Here is a 15,086-nt window from a genome sequence, read left to right on the forward strand (position 1 = left end):
AAAAAAAATGCTGTAAGAAATACCCAAGGTTTTACTGCCTATGTTTTCTTCTAGGATTTTTATGATTTCAAGTCTAACATTTAAGTCAGTAATCTATCAATCTTTTCATATGCCTGTTGGCTATCTGCATGTCCCCGGGAAAATGTCTATTCAGATCCTCTATCCTCCAGTCAAATTGTTGTTAAGTTGAATCAGTTCTTTATATACTTTGGGTATTAACCCCTTAGTGTAAACATCACTTGCAAATATATTCTCCCATTCAGTTGTCTGTTTTGTTGATGGTTTCCTTTGCTGTGCAGAAGCTTTTTAGTTTGATGTAGTCCCATTCATTTATTTTTGTTGTTTCCCCTGTTTTTGGAGCCAAATTCATAAAAACACCACCGAAACCAATGTCCAAAAGCTTAGTGCCCGTATTATTGTCTATGTATTATAGTGTTTCAGGTCTTATGTTCAAGTCTTTAATCCATTTGGTGTTAATTTTGTGTTTGATGTTAGATAGTGGTCTAGCTTTATTGTTTTTTGTTTTGTTTTGTTTTTTTTTAACAGAGAGAGAGTCAGAAAGAGGGACAGATAGGGACAAACAGGAAGGGAGAGAGATGAGAAGCATCAATTCTTTGTTGTGGCACCTTAGTTGTTCATTAATTGCTTTCTCATATGTGCTTTGATGGGGGGGGGAGCTACAGCACTACAGCAGAGTGAGTGACCCCTTGGCTCAAGCCAGCAACCTTTGAGCTTAACCCAGTGACTGTGGGGTCATGTCTCTGATCCCATGCTCACCAGTGACCCTGTGCTGAAGCTGGTGAGTCTGCACTCAAGTTGGATGAGCCCCGCTTGAGCCGGTGACCTCAGGGTTTCGAACCTGGGCCCTTCGCGTCCCAGTCCGATGCTCTATCCACTGTGCCACTGCCTGGTCAGGCTGCTTTATTCTTTTGCATGTGGCTTTCCTGTTCTCCTGGCACCACTTATTGAAGAGACTTTCCTTTCACCATTGTATAATCTTGGCTCCTTTTTTCTTAAATTAGTTGCCCATATTAAGTGTGAGTTTACTTCTGGGTGTTCACTTCTGTTCCATTGGTTTGTGTGTCTGTTTCTCTGCCAGCACCAAAAGTCTTTTATATTTACCATTTCCTGTACAGGTCATTCATTTGTGAAGATCCAAATTTCTATTTGGTATCATTTCCCTCTGCCTGAAGAACATCTTCTAGCATTTCTTGTAATGGAGATCTGTTGGTAAATTGTCTCAGCTCTAGTTTGTCTGAATAAGTCTTTATTTTACTTTCATTTTTGAGACTCTTTTTTTTTTTTTTTAGGTTGGCGGTGTGAAGCCGTTTAAAGGAGTCACTGTTGCACTTGCACAGTTTCTCATGAGGGACTGGGAGCATCATTCCTTCTTTTCTTGGCACGTACTACATCTTTTTTTCTGTGTGTTGATAAGGTTTTCTCTTGATCACTGGTTTTCCCATTGTGGTTATGAGGCAACTTAGTGTGCCAAGTTCGCTGCCAACTTGGTAAGACCAGTTTAATGTACATTGGAAATTAGTCAAACTTTGCCACAAAACAATCTTTTCTAAAGTCATCCCTTATAAACTTCATTCAGGAGAGAAGAAATAAGCTCAGCACTTGAGCAAGAAGACTAGCACAGTCCCAAGAGATCTAGTTATTTTGGCCTCAAAGGACACATTGTATTATTTAATTTCTCTCAAATAGCTGAGTTGCAACCTAGTTTCCCTAAAGTGTCAAGATTTTTTTGTTGTTGTTGTTCAGGTCATGTAACAGTAAAATTATTGGCACTTCTTTCTTGCTTTGGCAGATGTAGCTGCTCTTATAATTGTGGCGATTACAGCAGGATTCCCTTGACCTAAATTGAATTCTTACCATCAAGTTCTCTTGGAGGACCCTGCACTCCACCTGCCCAGCCACCACCACACTCCGTAACTGCACATGCTGCATGTTGGTACAGCTGGTTCCTCCACCAGCCCAGTCTCCAGGAGTGCAGGGGACACCTGCACCCTCAGCACACAGTAGGGGCTTTGTATAGATCTCCCAGTGAGGGAAGGTGTTTGGTGTTTTCTTTAAAATGAGTGGTTTCACTAGAAGACTGACCATAGTCCATTGAAGAGTATTAAAGGTTGAAATATAAAATTTCTCACAAAGACTGAAATTAAGAAATGAAAGTTATCCTTTCCTAGTGACATAAATTGATAGAGGAACTGCAGAGAGAGCCTATGTGGGTTATAAAAGAAGAGACATCAAAAAAAAAAAAGAGAGACATCAATTTGAGATCTGGTCATAATGTTTAGATTGTATAAAGAATAAGTCTTCAAATCTATTTTTATGAAATTTATTCCCAACCTGAAGTGGCAATATATACAAAGAGAAGAGCTTATAATTTATAGAAATGTTTGCTACAACATGCACATTGTGAAGTGTTTCAAGCATATACATATTGTTTCATGCTGAATAAATAATCCCCTTAAATTTTTATTTTTACATAAAATATAATATTGTACTCTTAACAAGACCAGTTATTTTGTATATTTCCTCTTTAGATAAATGATGAAATTCAGCCTTAAAAAAAAGACTGAGTAGCAACCCTATTCTAATGGGACAAATTTAAGGTTCTCAGTAGAAAAATGGAAGCTAGACAATAGCTGAATTTTTTTTTTAAACAAAGCAAATCACTTCAACATGAATAGAAATACTGCCATCTCTGCACCTGCCTGGACCTCGGAACTCAGCTGGCCTGTGCGAGCACGATGTGCCTCCACCACGTGGTGTGCTGATGCTCGACGCTTGTGCAGGCCACTCACTGCCTTTGTAGGGATCTTTTTTTTTTCCTTTTTGTATTTTTCTGAAGCTGGAAACCGGGAGGCAGTCAGACAGACTCCCGCATGCGCTGCACTGGGATCCACCCGGCATGCCCACCAGGGGGCAATGCTCTGCCCATCTGGGGTGTTGCTCTGCCACAACCAGAGCCACTCTAGTGCCTGAGGCAGAGGCCACAGAGCCATCCTCAGTGCCGGGGCCAACCTTGCTCCAATGGAGCCTCGCTGCGGGAGGGGAAGAGAGAGACAGAGAGGAAGGAGAGGGGGAGGGGTGGAGAAGCAGATGGGCGCTTCTCCTGTGTGCCCTGGCCGAGAATCGAACCTGGGACTCCTGCACGCCAGGCCGAAGCTCTACCACTGAGCCAACTGTCCAGGGCCCTTTGTAGGGATCTTGATGCAGATTCTTGGGAAGTGTGTTTTATATAGTTTTTAAGCAGAATGTTTTAGAAAGTCTGGAAGTTAACAAAAGTAGTTCTGTAAACACCATAGGAGTCAAATAGCAAACACGCCAGTTCATTCTCAGGCAGGAATACATGTTACTCGGCTACTTTACAGTGTTTTCAAAGCCAATAAAGCAGCACCCAGGTAGAAGTGTAGCCATCATACCAGGTAGAGAGACTATTCCAAGAGCCTTAGGAACTCTGTCCTCAGGGTGGGTGAGTCTGCTGTGGCGAAGGGTGAGATGTTTTTTCCACTGATCCTCAAATACTCAGGTGGTGCAGGTCAGTAGAACCAGAATGGTAACTGTTTCCTAAAGGGATTACTCTGCCTAGTGTTTAAGACAAAGTAAACTATCACCTTCTCTTTTGGGGAAGAACTACTTCCTGCATATTAGATCAAATGTCTCATCCAGACCGTATTATTAACATCTGTGCAAACTCCGCAGATGGAGGCTTCCTGCTACAATTGTTAAGAGTTCAATGCTCTGTGCATGGCAGACATGAAGAGGATTATCACTATGCTTGCATCTTAGCGACTCAGCTAAGGGTAGTCAATAAGCTAGCGTTATGGAGCTTAAGTAGTATTTTTATGAAGACACAGAATGTATCTGAAATCAAAGATACCCTGTTCTTGTTTGGTAGCTGTCTACTTTGAGCTAAGAAGGCAACTGATAGAAACTGCCTTTTAATAGTAAGACTCATTAATATCTGTTTTTAGTATTCAGATATTCCACAAACTGGTGCATAGGCACCCACTGAGTAATTTATTTCTTAAAGCAGCAGTTATCAAATCCTAAATTCTTTACCTTTTTCTTTCCTTTTTCTGGGGGGGGGGTGGCATAAAACTTTTTAAATATAATTTTTAGAGTATTTTATAATTAGCTAACCAATTTAAATTACATTGGACCTTTTGGAATAATAGAAAAAGGAGTGACTCTAATCTTCTTTAGAATACCCTTGTAGAAAAAATACTTTAAGGATATGATTTTAACTTCCTGTGCAAGACTTCAATCCTGTTGGTCAGTGCACTGTCACAACCCTCCCAATTATCACTAACTTAGAACAAAACCTTCCTCTGAGGATCCTGTGAGGCTGCAGAGTTTTGTGCAGATGAATAGGTTTTATCATTATTTGGAAGGTTTGTTTGGTCACCCATTTCTTCAGGTTCAATCTCCTAAAACAGGTGATGTTCCAAATCTGGTACGGAGCTGAAGTGCTCAATGAATGTAGTCCCCACCTTCATCCAGCGGCGTAGCTGCTCAGGAAAGAACAGAACATGGGCTGCTTCAGGCGTTGCTGGTCCTTCCGACACCAGGCAATAACAGTCCCTTCACTGTTCACTGTGTACAGATGGTGGCCATCACAGGAAAATGTGAGGCTGTAAAAAAGAAAAAGTCCTATTTGTACTGTGTATCACTTAAAATTGAATTATCATATTGGTGACCACATAGGAATGTGTAAAGAAGTTATGCTATCTTTACTGGAGCAGAGAGACAAATAACTGCCTATGGCCCATTGGTTTGACTGTGATTCTCATAGTTTAGGGGCTCTTCTGGCACATTTGTGACACTCCTTCTAACCAGGTAACACAGAACAGTGTCAGGATCCCAGAGACCAGTACATGCCACTCCTTCATTTCATGTTCTCTTTGTATTTTCCTTCTCACTTATCCTTTATTACTTAAACAACAAATGCTTGAGTATAGGAAACTTTAAAAAAATATAACAGCACTACATTTTTTCTTTATAGAAATAATTATTTGAGGAGATAGTTTATTTTCCTGAAAGAGAAAAAGGTAAAACATAACAAATTATTAATTTAGGGTCATTGAACTTTAAATTTATTATATTGAAACTAAACTGGCCCTGGCCAATGGATAGAGTGTTGGACCAGCCTGTGGATGTTCTGGGTTTGATTCCCAGTCAGGGAACCCAGGAGAAGTGACCATCTACTTCTCTCCCTCTCCCCCTCTTTTCTCTTCCTTTCCCACAGCCAGTGGCTCAGGTGATCCAAGCATTGTCCTCAGGCACTAAAAATAGCTTGGTTGATTTGAGCATTGGCCCCAGATGGGGGTTGCTGGGTGGATCCCGGTTGGGGTGCATGTGGGAGTCTATCTTCCTTCATATCACAAAAAAAAGAGATAAAAGAAATATATTTTACTAGAGTAGAATTTGAATCACTTATGTCCAGTTGAGTTTGTGAAGTCAGATTTGCCCATGGGGAATGGGGGAGAGGGAGAGACTATCTGTCTTGCTGAAGACACACCTGCAGCTCTCAGCCACCATTTTGGTATTTTCAATAAAGAAGGAAACATATCACCACTACAATTCAAGAGGCCTTCCCTGAGCACTACCCAGCATGCCAGTCTGTCAGACTCAATGCCTGACTCAGTTTTTAAGCACCATGAAGACAAGGACTGTGCCTCTTTTGGCCACTGGGTCCTGGACAACCTGCTGTTGGTTAAATGTTGTCTATTTATAAGACTCTCATCATACATTTCTTTAGGTCTGTGTGCTTTAATATCTCTAACAGAAACCCAGCCACAGAATATGTTATGAAGAAGAGAGTAGGAGGTTTTACCTTACAATCGGCTTATTTGATTTAGGAAATGTAATTTCCCGCACAGGCTTTAGGTCCCACGTACTCCATAACCTAGAGGGGGAAAGAGTCATCATCTAATTATGCAAACTAAAACTTCCTTCACTAAGAAAACTTACATATTTGTTATTTATTAAAAATCACATGTAAGGAACACAGTGAACAATGAACAGCAGGACTTCTGGGGAGTCTGCAGGGGTGGGGATGGCAGTAAGGAAACCTAACTGGGTATATTTTTGTATTGTTAATCTTTAAGTTAACAAACAATATAAAATTTCAAAACCTCATTAAAGCTATCTTTATTATTTATAAATAAAACAAGTAACTGAAGAACCTATGTCTGAAGGTGATTTTAAATTTCTAATTGTTAAACATTAATATGCCTATATATTAAAAACTTATTTTTGAAACTGTTGTGTCCTTGTGACCAAAAGCAGACAGAGAATCAGGATGCATCTCACCTTATGGTTCCATTTTCTAGTCCTCCCGCAATCACATTGATGGACACTCCCTCAGGCTGGTTGGAGAAGGCAACAGAACAAATTATCTCTCTGCAGTGCACATGTCCCACGAGGTCCCCATTCACTGTCCAGAGTCTGAGGTCACTGCCTCCACCAGCTAAAACACCAAAACCAGGTCACTTGAGTGTGGCATCTCCAGCTCACCACCCTAGGCCCCAGATGGGCACCCCTGGGGACCAAGCTTGTGATGGAGTTTATAGACAACTCCTGACTGCAGAACGAACAAATAAAATTACTACACTGTAAATCACATGAAGCTTTGCATGTTTATCTAGAGACAATGAATGACCAGTAAAAAAATAAAACATCTGCAATGAGAGCAACAGAAAAGTTAATCATGAATCATAATATATTAGCACATGAACTCCCAAATCTGAATCTGAAAGTACCCAGAAAGCTAAACAATTTGCAAAAAGAAAATATCCTGTGATTTTTCACAAGAAGCGATTTGTGAAGGAGATCCAAGATGGTGCAGAGCAGGTGGATGTTACACTCCCTTCCTCCCAGGATCAAACTACAGTCACAACTAAATTTAAGAATAATTAACCTGAAAAACCAACTCAAGAGTAATAATGAAGAGGAGTCGTATTACCAAGGGTTCAAAGAATTCAGAGACTGGTAGGAAGGATAGAGATGAGAAGAGTACTGGCTTGGCTTCTACAGGTGGCTATTGAGATTCAGGAGGGATATCTCAGCCCTTGGGGGGATGTTTCCCCCTGGAAAGTGTGGGGCCCAAATGCCAAGCTGGACTCCCCAGCCCAAAGCACCAGAGTCAAGAAGAGGTGCTCATAGCATTTGGCTGTGAAAAGCAGCAAGGTGTCTGCCAGAAAGAGATGGGAGTCTACAGAGATATGGAGTCTGCAAGGCCGACACACAAAATCTTGTTCTCAAACACTTACCCTGGGCTCTGACGGAGGGAGGGCTGAGTGGACAAGAGTCACAGGAGAAGAGTATGCAGTGGTGGCACTAGTAAGAGACACAGGGGACAGCTACCAAAACTGTGCTGAGTCACTCTCCCACACCACAGCAATCATCATTCTCGGGCAGAGCATTTCTCTCTGTGTGGCAACAGCCTGGGAGAAAGACATTTGCCCCACCCTGCAGAGATTAGGCCCTGATAAGGAGTCAGCTGCCTTGGCCAGTGAGTAGAGGTCTGGACAGACTCAGGGAGTGGCAGTGCCTCTGTTGTCTGGCTTTGTGGAGGGCATTCCCCCCCCCACTTTCCCGTGAATCTGATTGGTGCTTCCCCTCACAAGAGATTCAATAGATTTATACTCCTGGCTACCAGCAGACCCACACTCTGGGCTCCAAGGCTCGACCAGCCCAACTCCTAGCGTCTCCACTCTGCTGAGGTCAGGATGAAATCTAGAACAGACTGTTAACCTGTGGCTCAGGGGTGGAGACCTCACCCACCACCTTCCCTGAAGCCTGACTGGGCACCTCCCACTCAGGGGAGATCCAAATCCTCCCAACTCCACCAGAGGCTCTTTCAGTGACAGAGCCTAATAGACAGCCAGCGGATGGAGGTGGATCTCAGGGTGCATTGGGACTTTTGCTGACCTGCCCCTGGGCCAGCTGGTGGTAAAAGCTGGCCTTGGTGTGCAACTTGGTCCTTCCCACGTGCACCTGAGCTCAGCAGAGGCAGCCACAAAGTGAGGGTTGCTTGTAGCTTGAAACAGGTGGCTGAGGGCCAGTCACAGGCAGCATCTTACATTGGCCTGCACCAGGTTCCCTCCCAAGATGCCCAGAACCAACACAACCAGTGGCCAGCATTAGATAACATCAGAGTAAGATCCATTAGCTTCACAAGCAGTATATCCAAAGAGAGAGCTTGTGAGACACCAAACCCAGCTGAGGTAAATTCCACTTCCTGTGGTCAGCACCTGCAGAACAGCCTGAATGCACTGGTTGAAGTAGAGCCTCATAGTCAGCCAGCCTGAGGGTCAATCCCATGTACAACAAGCCAACAGCAATCTAGACTCAATTACAACAGGAGGGCCCACATAACCCATACAAGGGACTTTCCTGGAGCACTCAGCTCAGGTGATCTAGGCAAGTGCATCACTAGACCCAACAGAACACCTACTACATAAGGTCACTCCATGAAGACTGGGAAACAGAATCTTCTAATACATAGAAACAAACACAAAAAGGTAGCCAAAATGTGGAAAAAAGAAACCGATCCAATATGACAGAACAGGAAAAATCTCCAGAAAAAGAGCTAACTGAAACAGAGATAAGGAGTTTATCAGATATAGAGTTCAAAGTAATGGTTATATGGATACTCAAGGAACAAAGTGAGAACTTTAACAAAGAGGCAGCAATATATAAAAGGACACAGAGGTTGACCAGGCGGTGGCGCAGTGGATAGAGCATCGAACTGGGATGTGGAGGACCCAGGTTCAAAACCCCAAGATCACCAGCTTGAATGTGGGCTCATCTGGTTTGAGCAAGGCTCACCAGCTTGAGCCCAAGGTCGCTGGCTTGAGCAAGGATCACTCGGTCTGCTGTAGCCCCCTCATCAAGGCACATATGAGAAAGCAATCAATGAACAACTAAGGTGCTGCAATGAAGAATTGATGCTTCTCATCTCTCTCCCTTCCTGTCTGTCTGTCCCTATCTGTCCTTTTCTTTCTTTGTCAAACAAAGTAAAAGAACATAGAAACCATAAAAAGAAACCAATCAGAAATGAAGAATATAATATCCAACATCAAAAATACACCTGAAGGAATAAACAGTAGGTTGGATGAAGCAGAGGATCGAATCAGCGATAGAAGACAAGGTAGGAAAAAACAACTAATTAGAGCAGAAAAAAGAAGTTAAAAAGAACAAGAATGATTTAAGGGATCTTTGGGACAATATGAAGTGCAATAGCATTTGCATCATAGGGGTACCAGAAAGAGAGTAGAGAGAGCAAGGGATCAAAAATCTATGTGAAGAAATAATGACCAGCCTTGGCTGGCTAGCTCAGTTGGTTAAGAGCGTTGTCCCAAAACAACAAAGTTGGGGGTTTGATCTCTGGTCAGGGCACACACAGGAAGCAACCAATAAATGCATGACTGAGTGGAACAACAAAGGAATGCTTCTTTTCCCCCTCCCCTCTCTTTCCCTTACTCTCTTTACCTCTCTAAAAATCAATCAATAGATAAAAATCCCTGGCTGGGTAGCTTGGTTGGTTGGAGCATTGTCCAGAAGCACAAGGGTTGCCAGTCTGATCCCCAGTCAGGGCAAAGATTGATGTTCCTGTCTCTCTCTCCCTGCCTATCTAAAAAAAAAAAAAAAAAAAAAAAAAAAAGAAAGAAAAAGAAAATGGAAAGAAATAATGACCAAAAATTTCCCTAACCTGGTTAGGCACTGAAGTCCAGGAAGTGCAGAGTCCCAAACAAGATGGACCCAGAAAGGCCCACACATCATAACTAAAATGGCAAAGGCTAAAGACAAAGAGAGAATCTTGAAAGCATCAAGAGAAAAGCAGTTAGTTACTTACAAGGGAGGTCCCATTAGACTGTCAGTTATGTCTCAACAGAAACATTTCAGGCCAGAAGGGATAAGTATGAAATATTCAAAGTGATGAAAACCAAGGACCTACAACCAAGATTACTTTCCCCAGCAAGGCTATCATTTAAAATTAAAGAAGAAATAAAGAGCTTCCCAGACAAGAAAATGTTTTTTTTTGTTTGTTTGTTTTTTATTATTATTTTTTTTAAATAAATTTTTATTAATGGTAATGGGATGACATTAATAAATCAGGGTACATATATTCAAAGAAAACATGTCTAGGTTATTTTGTCATCAAATTATGTTGCAAACCCCTCGCCCAAAGTCAGATTGTCCTCCGTCACCCTCTATCTAGTTCTCTGTGCCCCTCCCCCTCCCCCTAACTCTCTCCCTCCCTCCCTCCCATGTCCTCCCTCCCCCCCCACCCTTGGTAACCACCACACTCTTGTCCATGTCACTTAGTCTCATTTTTATGTTCCACCAATGTATGGAATCATGTAGTTCTTGTTTTTTTCTGATTTGCTTATTTCACTCCTTATAATGTTATCAAGATCCCACCATTTTGCTGTAAATGATCTGATGTCATCATTTCTTATGGCTGAGTAGTATTCCATAGTGTATATGTGCCACATCTTCTTTATCCAGTCTTCTATTGAAGGGCTTTTTGGTTGTTTCCATGTCTTGGCCACTGTGAACAGTGCTGCAATAAACATGGGGTTACATGTGTCTTCATGTATCAATGTTTCTGAGGTTTTGGGGTATATACCCAGTAGAGGGATTGCTGGGTCATAAGGTAGTTCTATTTGCAGTTTTTTGAGGAACCACCATACTTTCCTCCATAATGGTTGTACTACTTTACAGTCCCACCAACAGTGAATGAGGGTTCCTTTTTCTCCACAGCCTCTCCAACATTTGCTATTACCCGTCTTGTTGATAATAGCTAATCTAACAGGAGTGAGGTGGTATCTCATTGTAGTTTTGATTTGCATTTCTCTAATAACTAATGAAGCTGAGCATCTTTTCATATATCTGTTGGCCATTTGTATCTCTTCCTGGGAGAAGTGTCTGTTCATGTCCTCTTCCCATTTTTTTATTGGATTGTTTGTTTGTTTGTTGTTGAGTTTTATGAGTTCTTTGTAAATTTTGGATATTAGGCCCTTATCTGAGCTGTTGTTTGAAAATATCAGTTCCCATATAGTTGGCTGTCTGTTTATTTTGATATCAGTTTCTCTTGCTGAGCAAAAACTTTTAATTCTGATGTAGTCCCATTCATTTATCTTTGCCTTCACTTCTCTTGCCATTGGAGTCAAGTTCATAAAATGTTCTTTAAAACCCAGGTCCATGATTTTAGTACCTATGTCTTCTTCTATGTACTTTATTGTTTCAGGTCTTATATTTAGGTCTTTGATCCATTTTGAATTAATTTTAGTACACGGGGACAGGCTGTAGTCGAGTTTCATTCTTTTGCATGTGGCTTTCCAGTTTTCCCAACACCATTTGTTGAAGAGGCTTTCTTTTCTCCATTGTGTGTTGTTGGCCCCTTTATCAAAGATTATTTGACCATATATATGTGGTTTTATTTCTGGGCTTTCTATTCTGTTCCATTGGTCTGAGTGTCTATTTTTTTGCCAATACCATGCTGTTTTGATTATCGTGGCCCTATAATATAGTTTAAAGTCAGGTATTGTAATGCCCCCAGCTTCATTCTTTTTCCTTAGGATTGTTTTGGCTATTCGGGGTTTTTTATAGTTCCATATAAATCTGATGATTTTTTGTTCCATTTCTTTAAAAAATCTCATAGGGATTTTGATGGGAATTGCATTAAATTTGTATATTGCTTTGGGTAATATGGCCATTTTGATTATATTTATTCTTCCTATCCAAGAACAAGGAATATTTTTCCATCTCATTGTATCTTTTTCGATTTCCCTTAACAATGCTTTGTAATTTTCATTATATAGGTCCTTTACGTTCTTTGTTATGTTTATTCCTAGGTATTTTATTTTTTTTGTTGCAATCGTGAAGGGGATTATTTTTTTGAGTTCGTTTTCTAATATTTCATTGTTGGCATATAGAAAGGCTATGGACTTTTGTATGTTAATTTTGTATCCTGCGACCTTACTGTATTGGTTTATTGTTTCTAATAATCTTTTTGTGGAGTCCTTCGGGTTTTCGATGTATAGGATCATATCATCAGCAAAAAGTGATAGCTTTACTTCTTCTTTTCCGATATGGATGCCTTTTATTTCTTTGTCTTGTCTGATTGCTCTGGCCAGAACTTCTAGCACCACGTTGAATAAGAGTGGAGAGAGTGGACAACCCTGTCTTGTTCCTGATTTAAGGTAGAAAGTCCTCAGTTTTATGCCGTTTAATAGGATGTTGGCTGATGGTTTATCATATATGGCCTTTATCATGTTGAGATATTTTCCTTCTATACCCATTTTGTTGAGAGTCTTAAACATAAAATTGTGTTGTATTTTATCAAAAGTCTTTTCTGCATCTATTGATAAGATCATGTGGTTTTTGTTCTTTGTTTTGTTGATATGGTGTATTACGTTAACTGTTTTGCATATGTTGAACCATCCTTGAGATTCTGGGATGAATCCCACTTGATCATGATGTATTATTTTTTTAATATGTTGTTGTATTCGGTTTGCCAGTATTTTGTTTAGTATTTTAGCATCTGTATTCATTAGAGATATTGGTCTGTAGTTTTCTTTCTTTGTGCCATCCTTGCCAGGTTTTGGTATGAGGGTTATGTTGGCCTCATAAAATGTGTTTGGAAGTATTGCTTCTTCTTCAATTTTTTGGAAGACTTTGAGTAGAATAGGAACCAAGTCTTCTTTGAATGTTTGATAGAATTAACTAGTATAACCGTCTGGGCCTGGACTTTTATTTTTGGGGAGATTTTTAATGGTTTTTTCTATTTCCTCCCTGCTGATTGGTCTGTTTAGGCTTTCTGCTTCTTCATGACTCAGTCTAGGAAGGTTGTATTGTTCTAGGAATTTATCCATTTCTTCTAGATTGTTGTATTTGGTGGCATATAATTTTTCATAGTATTCTACAATAATTCTTTGTATATCTATGATGTCTGTGGTGATCTCTCCTCTTTCATTCTGGATTTTATTTATTTGAGTCCTGTGTCTTTTTTCCTTGGTGAGTCTTGCCAAGGGTTTGTCAATTTTGTTGATCTTTTCAAAGAACCAGCTCCTTGTTTTATTGATATTTTCTATAGTTTTTCTGTTCTCTATTTCATTTATTTCTGCTCTGATTTTTATTATCTCCTTTCTTGGGCTGGTTTTGGGTTGTCTTTGTTCTTCTTTTTCTAGTTCCTTAAGGTGTGAAATTAAGTGGTTTACTTTGGCTCTCTCCTGTTTGTTCATATAGGCCTGAAGTGATATGAACTTTCCTCTTATTACTGCTTTTGCTGCATCCCAGAGATTCTGATATGTCGTATTTTCATTTTCATTTGTCTGTATATATCTTTTGATCTCTGCGCTTATTTCTTCTTTGACCCATTCATTTTTTAGAAGTATGTTGTTTAGTTTCCACATTTTTGTGGGTTTTTCCCCCTCTTTTTTGTAGTTGAATTCTAGTTTCAAGGCTTTATGATCAGAAAATATGCTTGGTACAATTTCAATTTTTCTAAATTTGCTGATATTGTCTTTGTGGCCCAACATATGGTCAATTCTTGAGAATGTTCCATGTACACTAGAGAAAAATGTATACTCTGTCGCTTTGGGATGAAGTGTCCTGTAGATGTCTATCATATCCAGGTGTTCTAGTATTTCATTTAAGGCCACTATATCTTTATTGATTCTCTGTTTGGATGACCGATCTAGAGCCGTCAGCGGTGTATTGAGGTCTCCAAGTATGATTGTATTTTTGTTAGTTTTTGTTTTAAGGTCAATAAGTAGCTGTCTTATATATTTTGGTGCTCCTTGGTTTGGTGCATATATATTAAGGATTGTTCTGTCTTCTTGATTCAACTTCCCCTTAATCATTATGAAATGACCATTTTTGTCTCTGAGTACTTTTTCTGTCTTGTAGTCAGCATTATTAGATATGAGTATTGCTACGCCTGCTTTTTTTTGGGTGTTGTTTGCTTGGAGTATTGTTTTCCAGCCTTTCACTTTGAATTTGTTTTTATCCTTGTTGCTTAGATGTGTTTCTTGTAGGCAGCATATAGTTGGATTTTCTTTTTTAATCCATTCTGCTACTCTGTGTCTTTTTATTGGTAAGTTTAATCCATTTACATTTAGTGTAATTATTGACACTTGTGGGTTCCCTACTGCCATTTTATAAATTGCTTTCTGTTAGTTTTGTATCTAGTTTGATTCTTCTCTTTTGTTTTTCTATCATTTGTTTTTGTTTGTTTGTGTTCCATACATCTTTCCTCTGTTGCTACCTTTTTTAAGTCAAGTGTTTTTGTGGTGGTTTTTTTAAGGGTGGTTACCATTAAGTAATGAAAAGGGTACCTACCATATTCATTGTAGTACCCTATCTTATAAGTATTTCTGCACTTCATCATCCTTTGCTACTGTTAATCTCCATCCTCTCCCCCCTTTTTTTCCTTTGTTGTCACAGTTTAAGTTTGGTTTTATTGTGTTCTTGGTGGAGCTGTTACTTGTGGTGTTGTTTTCTTTTGTTCTTTGAATCTGGTTGGAAAACCCCCTTTAGTATTTCCTGGAATGGGGGCTTTCTGTTGATAAATTCTCTCACCTTTTCTGTATTTGTGAATGTTTTTCTATCTCCTTCATACTTGAAGGATAGCTTTGATGGGTATAGTATTCTTGGCTGAAAGTTCCTCTCTTTCAGGGCTTTAAATATTGGGGTCCACTCTCTTCTAGCTTGTAGAGTTTCTGCTGAGAAATCTGATGATAATCTAATAGGCCTTCCTTTATATGTTGTACTCTTCTTTTCCCTGGCTGCCTTGAGAATTTTTTCTTTGTCATTGGTTTGTGTCATCTTTATTATGATGTGCCTTGGAGTGGGTTTGTTGGGGTTAAGAAAACTTGGTGTTCTGTTTGCTTCTTGAATTTGAGGCTTTAGTTCCTTCCACAGGCTTGGGAAGTTCTCGTCTATTATTTATTTGAGTATATTCTCCATTCCATTTTCTTTCTCTTCTCCCTCTGATATACCTATTATTCTTATGTTATTCTTTCTGATGGAGTCAGACAATTCCTGTAGGGCTTTCTCGTTTT

General features: G+C 39.9%; 1 protein-coding gene across 2 annotated transcripts in view; it reads right to left on the reverse strand.

Annotated features, from left to right (window-relative positions):
- Positions 1-4,093: 4,093 nt before the first annotated feature.
- The window catches only part of LYST (lysosomal trafficking regulator), a 281,303-nt gene continuing 270,310 nt past the window's right edge, over positions 4,094-15,086 (reverse strand). For both annotated transcript variants that reach the window (XM_066235524.1, XM_066235534.1), the window contains 3 exons: positions 6,325-6,481; positions 5,846-5,917; positions 4,094-4,643 (listed from right to left, as the gene is read on the reverse strand). In XM_066235524.1, the coding sequence (XP_066091621.1) occupies positions 4,505-4,643; positions 5,846-5,917; positions 6,325-6,481 (368 nt within the window). In that variant the 3' untranslated portion in view covers positions 4,094-4,504. The remainder of the gene's footprint in view (positions 4,644-5,845; positions 5,918-6,324; positions 6,482-15,086) is intronic.

The sequence above is a fragment of the Saccopteryx bilineata genome, chromosome 1 (assembly GCF_036850765.1).
Source record: "Saccopteryx bilineata isolate mSacBil1 chromosome 1, mSacBil1_pri_phased_curated, whole genome shotgun sequence".
Taxonomy (NCBI): Eukaryota; Metazoa; Chordata; class Mammalia; order Chiroptera; family Emballonuridae; genus Saccopteryx; species Saccopteryx bilineata.